At 37.8% G+C, this 15599-nt stretch overlaps 1 protein-coding gene across 1 annotated transcript in view; it reads right to left on the bottom strand.

The window, feature by feature from the left end:
• Positions 1 to 15599, bottom strand: part of RO60 (Ro60, Y RNA binding protein) — a 29122-nt gene that overhangs the window by 12939 nt on the left and 584 nt on the right. The window contains exons 2-4 of the mRNA XM_044266853.1: positions 5696 to 6291; positions 1486 to 1706; positions 648 to 794 (exon numbers count right to left, since the gene is read on the bottom strand). Of these exons, the coding sequence (XP_044122788.1) occupies positions 648 to 794; positions 1486 to 1706; positions 5696 to 6275 (948 nt within the window). The 5' untranslated portion in view covers positions 6276 to 6291. The remainder of the gene's footprint in view (positions 1 to 647; positions 795 to 1485; positions 1707 to 5695; positions 6292 to 15599) is intronic.

Genomic DNA, 15599 nt, shown 5'->3' with positions numbered 1-15599 from the left:
AAGTAAATGCAAAATACAAATGAAAGATAGTCATTATGTGTCTTAGGTTTTGTTACCATAGCTAAGGAAAAAATAAAAACGAGGACTTACTATCTTCGATTTCAGAGTTAAATAAAATCTGGTATGATAAAAATCTCAGAACACCTGAAACTGCACTGGCTATGTTTCCAAAATTTAGAAGTTGAGTTTTTCAATTAGTAGTAGCTAACAAAGGTAAGGTTTTCCTTTTTCTTTTCTTTTTAAAGATATTATTTATTTATTTGAGAGAGAGGGAGCGCGCGCGCGCGTGTGTGTGTGTGTGTGTGTGTGTGTGTGTGTTTAACAGCAGGGGGTAGGGGCAGAGGGAGGGAGAAGCAGGCTCCCCTCTGAGCAGGGGAATCTGAGGACCCCTGGATCATGGACCTGAGCCAAAGGCAGAAGCTCAATCAAGTTACCTCGGTGCCCAAGTGCTTACCTTTTTTTTTTTTTTTTAAGATTTTATTTATTTATCAGAGAGAGAGGGCGAGAGAGCAAGCACAGGCAGACAGAATGGCAGGCAGAGGCAGAGGGAGAAGCAGGCTCCCTGCTGAGCAAGGAGCTGGGATCATGACCTGAGCGGAAGGCAGCTGCTCAACCAACTGAGCCACACAGGTGTCCCAAGTGCTTACCTTTTTTAACAGTTTTTCATTACACAGTTTTTCACATACTAAAGCTACTTCTGAATTTCCTGGTTCAAGCACTGAATTAGCAGTCATCTTTCCTAGATTTCTTAGTAATGCAGTAAGAGACATTTCTTGTAACAAAGCCTTCCATACCTATTGAAGTGACACAGGCAGAAATATAAAAGATTAAGGGCACATGAATCAGTATAATCATGGTATCAATATTACTAACATATTCTTTAAGCCTTTCTTTTGGGGTTCCAAGTATTTCCTAAATAAGAAGATCTGCACACTGGTCAAAGGCTTATCAAATTAACTTCTCTTTACTAGAGTAAGAAAGTAAAGTCTATTTTAAGAAGGAACTATACAGAAGAATTTTATTTATTTTTAATTAGCAGGCAAATTAAGCAGCCTTTATGAAGCAGATATAACACTTACCAGAATGCCAACTACACCTGGGCACTGTATTAACTATTTTACATAAATACTATTTTCAAGACATATTTTACATTTTTTTTTAAAAAAGGTTTTATTTATTTGACACAGAGAGTATAAGTAGGCAAAGAGAGAAGGAGAAGCAGGCTCTCTGCTGAGCAGGGAGCCCGATGCGGAGCTCGATCCCACAAGTATGGGATCATGACCTTAGCTGAAGGCAGTCGCTTAACCGACTGCGCCACCCAGGCGCCCAAGATATATTTTACATTTTTTGTTAAAAAAGTGAATATACTGTTACCCATCTTATAAATTACATATTATAAATTACTTTTATATGTATCACATCATAAATTTTAATATATGCCACAAATTACTTGTTTAATCACAAGCTATAATATACTTTACTTACCTCTTTAGACTTTAAATGATTTGTTAGAAGATGTTCCCTAACTAATCTATGCTCTTCTATTAGATGAATGACTTCCAGTTCATCTTTTGTGCGTTTAACTTTTTCTACAGCCTCCAGATACTTTAATAGTTTTTCAGTCTCCACAGAAAGTGCTTTTTCTTTATACAATTCATGGACTTCTTTCCAGCCCTTTGTAATGTATTTGGTCACAATAGCAAGTCCTTTAAGAAAATAAAGAAATGAAATGGCATGAGAATTTCTAGGTGAAAAACAGAACATGTTTACCGAGAATGAAATAACTAGATACAGAGGAGCTAAGCTCTTTATACTGGGAGGCTGCCTTCTGTGATATAACAAACACACTTAAGCCGATGGAGTCAAATGATTTTGCTTATTCCATCACAATTGTATTAATATGAGGCTCTGGAGAAAAACCTCCTATATTCTAAGTCATTTTGTTATAGAGCTTTTTTTCCTTTTTGAGACACCAGCATTAGGAACTTTGGTAGATAATACCTATCTCTCAGGTCCACAATCTCAGAACGATTCACAAAGTACAGATCTGTCTCAAATAATCTCCTATTCACTTGTCCCTTTCTGCTACTAAGTAAATATGCATTTACAAGTAGCAGAGATAAGTGGAAGTGGACAGTTAGGTAAGTAATTTAAATATTTTTTTAAATAAATGAGAAAGTATTGCAGGTCAAATTAAAAAAAGGAAAATAAGGTGTTCATTTCTTTTGTAATTCCTTTTAATAACTGTAAGAGTTTGGGATTGGGGAACTGAGGACGGCACTGAGGATGAGGTTATAGCCTACACTTTGCCAATCAATGGCTATGTGACCAATGTAGGCAATTCTGTTAAGTGGGGAATAAGTTTTTGAGTTATCAAACTTAAAAAGGTCTATAGGGTAAATGCTGGTAAAATAAATAAATGGAACAGGTCATATAATAGAGAATGGTTAAGATGCTAGAACAAACTAGAGTATGACCTACTAATGTTTTAATGAAGTGGTGCCAAAAAAAGTACTTTCGAAAGAAGCCAGAATAGGTATTTTTATTTGATGTCTTCTGATTTTTTTAAAATGACTTTAGCAAAGAATTCATTTTTTTCCCCCTAAAATATTGTGCAGGCCAATAAAATCCATCTTTAAGGCAGACTGAGCCTATGTGTTATCTTTGGACTCTGGATAATTTGATGGAAAGTCAATACTAGTATGTAGGGACTTCTAAAGTACTGTAACTCTTGTAGACATCCAGATTTTAGTACAAAATCTTATACTGTTTTAAATTACTAAATATTTCATATGTGAGCATGTCTTCTATTTTGTCTTTCCCAAATAAAATATAACTTCCTTAAAGGCAGGCTTATTATTATTTTTATTCTACTCAAGTTCTATGTTGGCTACACAGTAAGTATAAAATAAATACCTGATTAATTAAATTACATTTTGATGTGTTTTATCTGTTTCAAATACATGTTTCAGTTAAGGTATTAAAATAATATTACTTATTTGGGGGTGCCTGGGTGGCTCAGTTGTTAAGTGTCTGCCTTAGGCTCCCGTCATGATCCCAGGGTCCTGTCATGATCCCAGGGTCCTGCATCACACTGAGCTCCCTGCTCAGCGGGAAGCCTGCTTCTTTCTCTTCTACTTACCCTGCTTGTGTTCCCTCTCTTGCTATGTCTCCCTCTGTCAAAAAAGTAAAATCTCTAAAAAAATTATTACATTTCTGGAAGCTCAGAGTTTTTTCTGAATTCTTTTCATGTTGAGAAGCCTAGGAATCTCTTATGCCTGAACATACTTGATATTATTAAAAGATGTTAAATAGGAGTTTTTCTCTCAAAAAAATTTAGAATTAAGCAATACTGTCTGTGGGAGTAAGTTTAGGGAACATCTACTAATTTATTTTATAGACCAAGAATTCAAAACCCAGAACTATTTGCACAAATTCAGAAACTAGTTTTTCCAACTAGAACTAGCACTTAGGTACACACCACCATGTGGTATCTCAGTAGACAAAGCTGGATCCCTATATTCTTCTTATACTGAATTAAAGATTTAAAAATTAAAAAAAAATTAAAAGGGCGCCTGGGTGGCTCAGTTGGTTAAAAATAAAAAAAATTAAAAGCATGAATATGTTAGGGAAAAAACTACAGGTAAATATTTTTATGACCTTAGGTTGGCAAAGGCCATTCTAAACCTAACATACAACAAAAATCTATGAAGAAAAACAGGCAAGTTTTATTACATTAGAATTCCAAACTTCAATATGCCAGAAAAATACTCCCATCAAAAAAACTGAAAGACAGGGGCACCTGGGTGGCTCGGTGGGTTAAGGCCTCTGCCTTCAGCTCAGGTCATGATCTCAGGGTCCTGGGATCGAGCCCCGCATCGGGCTCTCTGCTCAGCGGAGAGCCTGCTTCCTCCTCTCTCTCTCTCTCTCTCTCTCTCTCTGCCTGCCTCTCTGCCTACATGTGATCTCTGTCTGTCAAATAAATAAATAAAATCTTTAAAAAAAAAAAAAACACAAAAAAACTGAAAAAGAAAAAAAGGGAGAATGTGCATGAGATCTATATAATATGAAGCTATAAATTCCTATGTGTCCTAGGTTCTTAGAACAGTGCCCATCTATTTGGTGCTCAATAAATATTTGCTGAATGAATGAATGGTGACAATCAATATTAAGAATAGCAACTCAATGGAAAAAAGGACAAAGATATAATATACACCACAAAAAAATTAAAAATAATCAGCAGTATATGAGAAGATGAACTTTTGCCCACAAACTCAGTAAGATAATTTTTCACCTATCCTATTGGCAGAGATTTAAAAAAAAAAAAACCCACTAGTAACGGTCATTGTTTAATGTGGGGAAACCAGCCACTTCTAAATACTGTTTGTGGGTTTACCCATTAGATAAATATTTATATTATGCAAGTTTTTTCACTGTGATATTTTTATAATAGGTTAAGAAACCAGAAACTATTTTACTGTCATCAGTAAGAGACTAGCTAAATAAATTATAGCATATTTATACAATGGTGAATAAAACAGTGTATGGGGGCGCCTGGGTGGCTCAGTTGTTAAGCATCTGCCTTTGGCTCAGGTCATGATCCCAGCATCCTGGGATCGAGCCCTGCATTGGGCTCCCTGATCAGTGGGGAGCGTGCTTCTCCCTCTCCCACTCCCTCTGCTTGTACTCCCTTTCTCCCTGTGTCTCTATCAAATAAATAAAATCTTAAAACAAAAACAACACAGTGTATGTTTAGGAGTAATACACAACACATACAGTGATTTCTTTTGAAGGGCAGGACTCCTATTTTCTGCATTATATTTTTATGTATTATCCAGCCATTTTAAAACAAACATAATTTCTAATAAAAAAAACAAAATACAAATGGGCTTATATAAATATTTGCAATAATTCACTATTTAAATTTCATTTTAAAAAGTCCATTCATAATAAAATGGATAAATTAGAAATTAATGAGGAGCTGTCTTTTCAAGTTTCACTTCTGATATTAAAAAAGAGCAAATTTTGGAAATGTTGTGGAAGTTCATACTTTACATTATTCTTGCCCAAATGTTTTTCTTATTTCCCTTCTAAGAAGGACTGAGTAATTATCATACATCCAACTAACTTCTCAGAAATCTTCCCGCAGACACAGAAAAACTGCCCCAAGTTACCATGTTCCCTGGCCTGGCTGACTGCTTGGAGACAATTAACATCCTGAATTGTTAAGTTCAGCACTATTTCAGGTAGCCTTTAGGTTCCATGGAACATATATCCTAGGAAGACAGGGAGGGAAAAAAATCGTAAGGGACTACAACACTGTAGCCTGTCTGTCTATCTGCCACCTACTGGCTAGGAGCTGTTTTGCTTACTACCACTTTAACCATGTCCATACTGCTTTCATAAGCCATATTTACTTGAGTCAACATTCTAGTTAGCACAGTGACATTTTGAGATTTAGAATATTAAATCTGTAAATCTGTCATTTGATTCTTGAATAGTAATTTCTGGATTGTCTGTGGTAGGGTTTTAATTCCAGGTTGGCATTAAGCATCTGAATTAGTCAACCAATGTGTTTTGAGACTGAATGGCTATTTCTAGAAGATATTACACAATTATCTTATGTCAAATAAAAATTTGTTGTTTACCAGGTATCTGCAACCTCCCCCGACCCAAAGATCTTATACTTACTTACCTTCACTGGACGGTTTAAGATGTGACAGTCTTAACAGATCTTTGTGAGACCAGCCATTTCTTTGTTTATACTTTGTAACTGCCAGAGCAAGGGCCATGCCCCCCTTTTCATTGTACCAGTCTGCTATAGCCTTCCGGAGGGCACGACCCCACATGCCACATTTCATGCTTTCCTTCAGATCTTTCTTAAACTGGATAAAAGTAAAGAGATGTGTAGGAATGCGACAAACTTCAGAAACAGCTTTAAATGCTGCTTGTTTTGTGCTTATGTCGGAACACTGAGAACAAATGGCAAGTGCAAAGAGCATAGGCTCTTGCTTTGCGGTTCTGCCTTCTTGACTAAATGACTTTATCTCCTGGATCACTTCACATCCTCTTCCATCTTCAATCAATCTAATTAAAGCTTCAGCATTTTCAAGGCCCAACTTCTGTTCTTTGATATAGTAAGTCCCACCTTCAGAACCAAAACATAAGAACCGGTGTAGTCGATTCATATCAGTAACTTGCCATACATATCCATCTTCAGAATTGGTTATCTGTTTCTCATTCAGTGGTTGCATTTGGTTGACTGATTCCTCCATTTTTCTTTTAGGAAACCTATAGAAAGCAAAAAAGCAAAATGTTATTATAGCTAGAAAGAACAGTAAAATTATAAAAAGGAAGATATTTTTATTTCTGAAAACATTAATCTATGCTTTTTGAAATCTGCTACAAAACTTTTGATTTTTAAGAAAGATTCCTTTATTTATTTATGTAATTGAGAGAGAAAGAGAACTAGCGCCCTCCCCACCCCCTTGCACTCACAGGGGAGAGGGGCAGAGGGACAGAGGAAGAGGAAGTCTTCCCACTGAGTGGGAGCCTGCTGCTCAGGGCTGGATCTCAGGACTCAGAGTCTGAGCTGAAGTCAGATGCCTAATGGACTGAAACACCCAGGTGCCCCTGTTACACAACCCTTTAACTTAAAGAGTATTTTTTAAACTCATTAAGTGGTAGCATGATAACCAGAAGCAACAACTAGGTTACATTTTTGAGGTATAGTTCCTTGCTTCAAAGACTAAGCAGGCAGCTCGGCTTGAGGTCTGGAGGCCTTAGAAAGAGAATAAATGGGGTAGGGAGGGCAGCTGTGGTAGCTGAGGCTAAAAAGATCTTTCTACCTTTACTCTCAAAATAATTGTGTACAATGTTGGTTAATGTATGCAACATCCATTCCTTCCCTCCCCCTTTTCCCAGGCAATAAACTCCTTCAGGGGAGGCTAGCCATTTCTCCAGTCCTAAGGGATGAATGTGTCTGGCCATGTGACACGTACAGGTAAGGGCATAAAACTGGCTACTGTGACATGATCAAGTCTACAGAGAATACTTCTGAGGTTTTCTTTACTCTTAAAAGTGGGCTTAGGCTCTTAAAAAGGAATGCTCCCTTTCTACCTTCAGACACTCATTTATAAGTGATGCTTGGAGTGGTGGACTAGAGCAATGGGAAAGTCAGTTTAAGAAAACACACTAATTTATAAGGATGGTAGAAATGAAAAAAAATTTAGAAAAGAATCTGGGTCTCCAGATTCTGGAGGATTCTGCTACCTGGCAGTGCCTCAGTTACAAATTTCATAATGTATCACAAATGTATCCTAATTATTGTTTAAGCCTTTTATAAATTTTGAGAGCATGGTTGAGAGCATCATAACTGATTAAAATCCTATCAACTATGCTCATTTATAGCTTATGTGATTTGTAATTACCTGTACTTTCTTCCTTCCATTATTGCTAAAGCTACTAGAACTAGCTGTATGACAGCAATGTCCCTTTTTATCCTCCTAATGGAGCAACCACAACTGTCCATTACTTGATCAGCCCCCTGCTACTCTTACCACAGTAGAGCTGCTTATCTAGGTGCCCCAAGTCTAGTGGCTATACCATTAAAGTGCACTGCACTAGGCTTCTCCCCATGACAAACAAAACAATACAAACAACAACAAAAACTTAACCAGCATTTACTGCATATTATGTGTAAAACATTAAAGAGATTCCTGTTCAATTAAAATGATTTTTTTAAAGTACCCCCCCCATTTCTTCTTGCCCTTAGAAAAACCATATTCTGGTTTTTCATCTAGAATATGGTTTTAGATGGCTCAGTGGGTTAAAGCATCTGCCTTTGGCTCAGGTCATGATGTCATGATTATGACCTCAGGGTCCTAGAATTGAGCCCAGGTCTGCGGGCTCTCTGCTCAGTAGGGAGCCTGCTTCCCTTCCTCTCTCTCCCTGCCTCTGCCTGGTTGTGATCTCAGTCAAATAAATAAATTCTTAAAAAAAAAAAAAAAAAAAGAAAGAAAGAAAGAAAGAAAAAGTACTGTGAGTCAGCAGAGGAGAATAAAATGCTGTCTCAATAATAGAAGAAGACTTGTGCAGAGAAGGCAAACTGAGAAACTGGTATATTAACCTTGGGGGAATGTGTTCCAGAAAGGGATTTCTGAAATCTTGCTGTCTTTACATTTTAGAAAAAGAACTAAGTATACTGGCATAGCTGTAAAGAAATGACAGATAAGGCAATAGCTTAAAGAGCAACACAAGGTAAAAGAAATTTTGTTTTGAGGATGATACAAGTTTGAACATATTTATATATTGTGGGTAAGCCTTAAGATGGAATCCTGGTGAATATTAATAATTAAGAGTTAGGGAAAGGGGTGCCTGGGTGGCTCAGTTGGTTGATGTCTGCCCTCAGCTCAGGTCATGATCTCAGGGTCCTGGGATGGAGCACCACATCCTGCTCCCTGCTCAGCAGAGTCTGCTTCTCCTTCCCTGCTGCTCCTGTTCTCTCCCTCTTTCTTAAAAATAAAGAAATAAAATCTTAAGGGAAAAAAAAAAAAAAAAAGAGCTAGAGAGAAGAGGCCCTTGGCCTTTCAAAGAAGAGAGAGAAAGAGGGGTCCATAGCCGAACAGCAGTATCATGGACCATAGGGAAGAGGATTTCAAGGAGTCAGGGCTGGCAATGTCAAATGCTCAGAAATTAAGTAAAATAATTTGGGAAAATGACCACTGGATTTAGCAAACAGGAGTGATGAGGAAGGGCAACTGTAGTAGAGTTCTGCAAGAAAGAGCCTGATTACGGTGAGATTAGGAGTATGCAATGAGGGAGACTTCACAGGTGGACTACTCTTTTGCAGAAAGGGATGACAACAGAGAAGATGAGAACACAAAGAAAAATCTTTTTATCCTTCTAGATGAGAGGACACTGAGGCTGAGGTGGAATGATTCAAACTGGAGAGTGGAAGGCAGCAGAGAAAGGATATAACTGATCACTAAAGGTGGAACAGAATGAGCTTTAGAGCATCCAGGTTGAGAATGGCCTATTGACAGCAAAAGAGATCCCTCCTTCAGTAAGGGTGAAGAGGGGTTAGAGAAAAGAGAGAAGAGTAAGGAAATTAAGGAAGTTCCTAATGTGGGTAGTCTGGTATGCAAAGGAACAATGAGGCTGGGTCTCAGAATGAGAATGGTGTGGGTATAAATGCATGGGAGAATGGAGAGCCTCACATTTTGAATGTGACTGGGGAGGGGAGGGATGATTTGAATTGGGTTGGAAATAATCAGCATCATAGTTCAAATAAAGCTCTGGTGTAAATTAGTCAATGTTAGAGCTGGCCTAGACCTCAGGTGTTAAAGTGTAATGATCATATTATATTAGTCATTAGGGACTGATTTATAGCTACCCAGTGCAGTATAGGCAGAAAGTCCTCGTGCAACAGATGATGCTTCCGCTATTTATTCTTACCCTTTTCAATATGTTTTTTTATCTGCCTTTTAATTAAAAACAAAACAAAACAAAAAAAAAACCTTTGAGAACAACACGCTTCTCAAAAACGGACTACTTAATTGCTAATTCCAGTAGAAAATTTTCTATTATTTTGACCTTTTTACTGCATTTGGGATTGCTAGCTTCATCTCTAAGCTTTTACAAAAATACCCTTAGGTGGTACTTTAACCTGGCTATTCCTGCTTATTAGTTATATTTGTTAGAAGAATAATACTGAAATGATACTTAATTATCAGGTTATGCTAATACAACAGTTTTCCTGACCAAAACCCCAGAGGTGTGATTTAAATATCCCAATCCAAATCTCAAAATTCCCTCCCCTCCAAATTCTTTCCCATGTTTTTATTTTTTGTGAGTATGTCTAGCTAATATTAGTTCCCTTAAGAGCAGGTATCTGGTTTAGTTTTGTATCCTTAACCTAGCACACCACATCAGTAATACATACTTGAGGATAACTAAGCAGTATTAAAGTGATTTTCTGAACCATCTAAGAATCATGTATGATTGGTTTTTCTTCCTTGTAACACATTTATTTTGAAAATAAGACTCGGGGCGCCCGGATAGCTCAGTGGGTTAAAGCTCTGCCTTCAGCTCAGGTCATGATCCCAGGGTCCTTGGATCAAGCCCCCGCATTGGGCTCTCTGCTCCACGGGGAGCCTGCTTCCTCCTCTCTCTCTGCCTGCCTCTCTGCCTACTTGTGATCTCTATCAAATACATAAATAAAATATTAAGAAAAAATAAGGCTCAATGTATGGAATTCATAATGTAATTCAAGCCTTTAAGATAAATTCTGTAATCAGGAAAAAATGTACTATATGCAGGTAGTGGATATACAATCAAGAAAAATAAAACATGAAAAAGTTAGAGTCCAGAGTAAAAACGTCTTCTGAGCAGAACAGTATCTCTTTGTAAGTTTTTCTAATATATATAATATTAGGTATTCAAGCTATCTTTTGTTGAGCAAGAAGAAAAATGAACTTTTAAATCAAGGGTAGATGCTTAAGAGATATCCCTAAAGGTAATCCTTGTAATCTCTGTTGTAAGAAATGTAGATACTTACTCAGCGCCTAATCAAAGGAATCTTACTTACCCTTGCATATGTTAATGACAACCACTAAGACCTACCCTTTCAGCATTTTTGCAGGAAAAAAATTCTCAGCTATTCACATGCTTCTGTGACTATTCTTTCCAGGATGCAACTTAAAACAGTGGGACAGATCACATGAATGGCCCCTTTACTTGTTTGTGCAAATTTATCAGATTCAAATTTGTAAAGTGAAATATGAAAAGCAGAATGGCAGCTGTTCTAAACTACTCTCCTTGTCCCTCAGTGCTGATATATAAATTAACTTTAAAATTGGCTGGGTGATAAGACAGTGTTATAATAAAAGAGTATCTAGTTTTTGTGCCGGTTTCTTGGCAGGGCTTCAAAAATCCTTGGAATTTCCAGATTGATAGGAGTCTTTGTTATGCTAATATGGTGATTCACTCTGGGATCCAGGATGGGGGCTGGTCACCGGAAAGACTCCTCATTTGATTAAAGAGTTGAAATTTTGGGCCAGGTCAAACTCCCAGGAGGGGTGTTAGGGCCCAAGATTGGGCTCAACCACAAAGTCAACCAGTCATAATCATGCCTCGTAATAAAATCCCTTATACAAACTCTGAACATCAAAGTTCAGTAGCACTTCCTAAATGGTTAACAAATTGATGTCCTGGGAGTATGAACTGCCAGGATTCCACACGAAGGGTATTCCCTCTCCTGCCTCTACACTTTGCACTATATTTGACTTTGTTTGGCTGTTCCTAAGTCATATCCTTTATATTAAAACCATAATCATAAGGGTACTGCTTTTAGTGAGTTATGTGAGTCATTCCAGTGAATTATTGACCCTGAGGGCTTGCGGGAAGACCTGAATTTGTAGTTGGTTGCAGAGACTGGAGACCTACTTGTACTGGTGCCCGAGGTAAGGGTAGTCTTGTTGGAGATCTTGCCCTTTAACTTGTGGGATCTGAAGCTAACTGTGGAACTGAACCGAACTTCAGGACAGAGTTTGGGTCACAGAACTGATCTCAAAGAGACAGCAAAGGCAAAAGTGACAAAAGAAAAAAAAAAAAGATAAACTGAACGTCATCAAAATTTAAAGCTTGTGTTTCAAAGGATACCACCAAGAATGTGAAAAGAGATCCCATGAAATGGGAGAAAATACTTGCAAATCATACCATAAGGAATTTACACCTAGAATATATAAAAAACTCATAACTTAATAATAAGATAATAACCCAATTAAAAAATAGACAAAGCATCTGAGCAGGCACTTCTTCAAAGATATACAAATGGCCAGTAAATATATAAAAAGATGCTGAAAGTCAGTACTCACTGAGGTGGAGAATAAAGGAGAAAGAAATAGAGAAAAAACTACATTTCCTTGGCAGCCCATTGACAAGTACTTGAGACAGGCAGAGTGAACTTTATCAAGGAGCATAGGTAGCTGCCTCAATGTTAATACCTAGCCCAACCTCCAGGATCCTATCACAATCCTTTGGAAAATTTCCTTTCTCTATCCCTCTACCCCCAAATATATGTTAGCAATCATCCCCAAGCATAGGATCTCCTGATATACTTCTGAGTCTCATAACTAAGGTTTTATTAGACAGTAGTAAATGACCTTTTCCTAACAGCTAGCCCCTCGAAGTCCTGGAACCTTTGCTTTCAAATTCCTTGGAGACTTAAGCGATCCCTAACACCTTCCCAATTTGAAAGTATATAATCAGCCACTCCTCAAAACTCTAGAGCAGTCCTTTCAGCCAACGGGTCTTGTTCCTATAGTTTAATAAAACTACCCTTTCTGCATTGAAGACATCTCAAGAATTTTTTCTTAACTGCTCCTGAACCCCAAAGGTTCACATCACTCATCAGGGAAATGCAAATCAAAACGGAAATAAGATACCACCTAACAATCGCTAGGATGGCTACAATGAAAATGACAATACTAAGTGTTAGGTAAGGATCTAGAGAGATTAGAACCCTCATACATTGCTAGTGGTAATGTAAAATGATGGATCACATGGTAACTTTACATTTGACCTTTTGAAGAACTACTAGACTCTTCTCCAAAGTGGTAAGGGGTTTCTTTTTGGGGGTGGTGAAGATGTTCTGAAATTAGACAGCCGAGATGGTTACACTGAGATAGGGAAACTGAAGGGACTCCACGAAAGACTGCTTTTTTGTTCCTTTTCTGGCTTCTAATCTTGCCAGAACCTGTACCTCGACATTACACATGTGTGCCTTATACTCCCCTTCTTGTAAGGGTCCAGGAGTTAATGATTTCTTTGGAGTACTCCAGCACAATTGATAGGAGTGACAGGGCAAGCTTGTCATGTACATTTTGCAGACCAGACTGTAGATACCCTGACACCAAGCCTTCTGGCGTAAGTGACTTAAGGAGGACACCTGAGTCCTCGTCCTTGTTTTGACCAGTTTCTGGATGCCTAAGACGACATGCACACCAGATCGCAATCCTCAATAAAAACCCCACAGTCCAAGCAAAAGGGACTCACTCTCCTTTCCTTTTGAAGTCTCTCAGATACTATGTCTCTATCTGTCCTCTCTATATATCTTCAATAAACTCTACTCTCACTTCCTCTCAGGTGGTGTTTGATTTCTATCCTTTTTTAAAGCCAAAGACCCTCTTGGCTGGTCCTGCAGGACTCCTTCTAGATCCATGGACCCAGTCTGCCTACATCAACACAAGTCTTGAGTGTACTAAAAGTCACTGCAGGGCATACTTTAAAATAGCAAATTTCATGACATAGGAATTCTATCTCAAAAATCTGTCATTAAAAATAATGAAAACTAAAAATTGACTATATTAAATATACCTGGGAAGTTACATAAATAAATAGACATTCAAATGATATTTAACCCTGTACTTTTTTTTTTTTAATAGTTTATATATTTAATTGACAGAGGGAGACGTGAGAGAGGAAACACAAGCAGGGGAGTGGGAGAGGGAGAAGCAAGTTTCCCACTGAGCAGGGAGCCTGATGCCGGGCTCAATCCCAGGACCTCAGGATCATGACCGAGCTGAAGGTAGTCACCCAAACGACTGAGCCACCCGTGCCCCTTAACCCTGTATTTTTATATTTATCTTTAGAAAGCAACTTGAGATACACACAGACACATACAGGACCTTAATTTCCCCTTTTCCCAGCTCCTATCATCTCCCTCTTCAAAGCTCAAGCTCCACTATGAGTGATTTAGAAGGCAGTTTTGGCAGTGAATGAGGTCAGAGCCTGGTCATCAATTAATCCACTCCTGAATAATCAGGTGTTGTAAATCCAGATTAACAGCAACTACAAAAAAAGATAGTTAATTCTTTGGGTCGGCCTGTCCTATCCAGTGCTCTTAAAGCACAATACACCAAAGACTTTAATAGAGCTAAAGTTGTTTTAAACTTCAGTAAATTAAAATTTAGGGAAGAATTAAATAGATGACAGAATTTTTAAAGGTATGGCCACGATGTGAAATTGGTTGTGGCCATTTTATACAATGCCCACTTCTCTCTTAATACTGATTGCAAAAACCAGTGAATGCCAGTAATTAATACACAATATGTAATAGCACTTCTTTCTGCTTTGTGTTCATTAGAACATTTATAGTTATCTTTTAAGAGTACTAACACTCTTTTTCGGGTTCCTGTTTTTCTTGAATGTACACATCTGAGTATCTTTCCAAAGTCTCTTGATCATTTGTTATTTGTTATTTGGAAAATGCTTTTATCCCAAGAGGTCAAACAGGTTTTGCAGCTTAATCCTTTCTAAATGAAGTCAAAACTGATATACATCTATGAGTGTGCAAGAAGATTTAAAAGAAGCCATCCTGCAAAAACTGGGGCCACAAATTAAAATAAATACATTATTCAGACTGGTAGTGTACCTGAGCTGATCAAGTCAAATGATGCAATAAAAAGTGAGGAACTGTGGCAAACTTGACAGCATGCCATTCTGAAGCCACACACTTTCAGCCAACTGGCTGCTATGTAGTAGGGACCTTTTATTACCTAATCTTCTCATTTTTCTCAAAGACCCAGAAATCTGGATTTTCATGTGAAGTTGGGATTAAATGTTAACACAACTGAAGAAATTTTCACCCTCCTTTCCGGTTACTTCTAGGTTATGTCAAGGGCTAAATTTTCAGTTTGGTCTTTCTACAACGGGCACCATATTGAGCTGGGTATCAAATGTTAGTTAGGAGTACTTATTCCACACAGAAAGCACTTTCAAGTTCACAGTAGTACTATAAGTTAAAATATACCACAAATTATCACAAACAGCTTTGGGCTCCAGTGACACTCATTCTAGGAATGGTTTATTAAGGAAACAAAGCTAGATTCTTGCGCCTCACAAACTTTTCTATTTAGTATACTTAATGGAACAGATAATGAACAGAAATCCATGCCCCCCAACCAGTCTCCTCTTTTTATTTCGAAACTTCAAGACAGTATAAATTAAAAAAAAAAAAAAATCAAACACTTGATGCAAACTTTCATTTCTACTCCATAATACAGTCATGCCTTTTTTTTTTTTTTTTCCTTTTTAAAGTAATCCCTTCGCCCAATGTGGGGCTGAAACCTACAATTCAGAAATCAAGAGTTGCATGCTTTACCGACTGAGCCAGGCAGCCGCCCCATAGCCACGCTTGTTTTAATATACAAACTGTCCTGTTGTTTCTCTCAGTAATATTTGTCATGCTTATTTTGTGGCTTCACAGCGTCCACAACACAGTGCTCGCTAACTCCGAGGTACAGGTCACCTGTTTGAGGAGCAAGGAATCAGTTTTGTCTGCTAAAGTATTTTTCTCTGGAATCCAAAGGCCTCTCTTGGAATTCAGAGCTTTAACGAGGGATGCATAAATAAACGTACTCCTGAAGATTTTAATCTTAAAACCAGTATTCTGCGAAAGCCTGCTGAATGAGGGCAATTTCACGGTTTAGCGAAAACAGGCATTTTTGGGTTAACTCATTTCATCTCAGAAACATTACAAATGCTTTTAGAATAAAACACGAGGTTTTTCAACCTCCTTTTCTTTGAGGCATCGCATC

Source organism: Neovison vison, chromosome 10 (assembly GCF_020171115.1).
Source record: "Neovison vison isolate M4711 chromosome 10, ASM_NN_V1, whole genome shotgun sequence".
Lineage (NCBI taxonomy): Eukaryota > Metazoa > Chordata > Mammalia > Carnivora > Mustelidae > Neogale > Neogale vison.
This window is presented reverse-complemented; position numbering and strand designations above follow the sequence as displayed.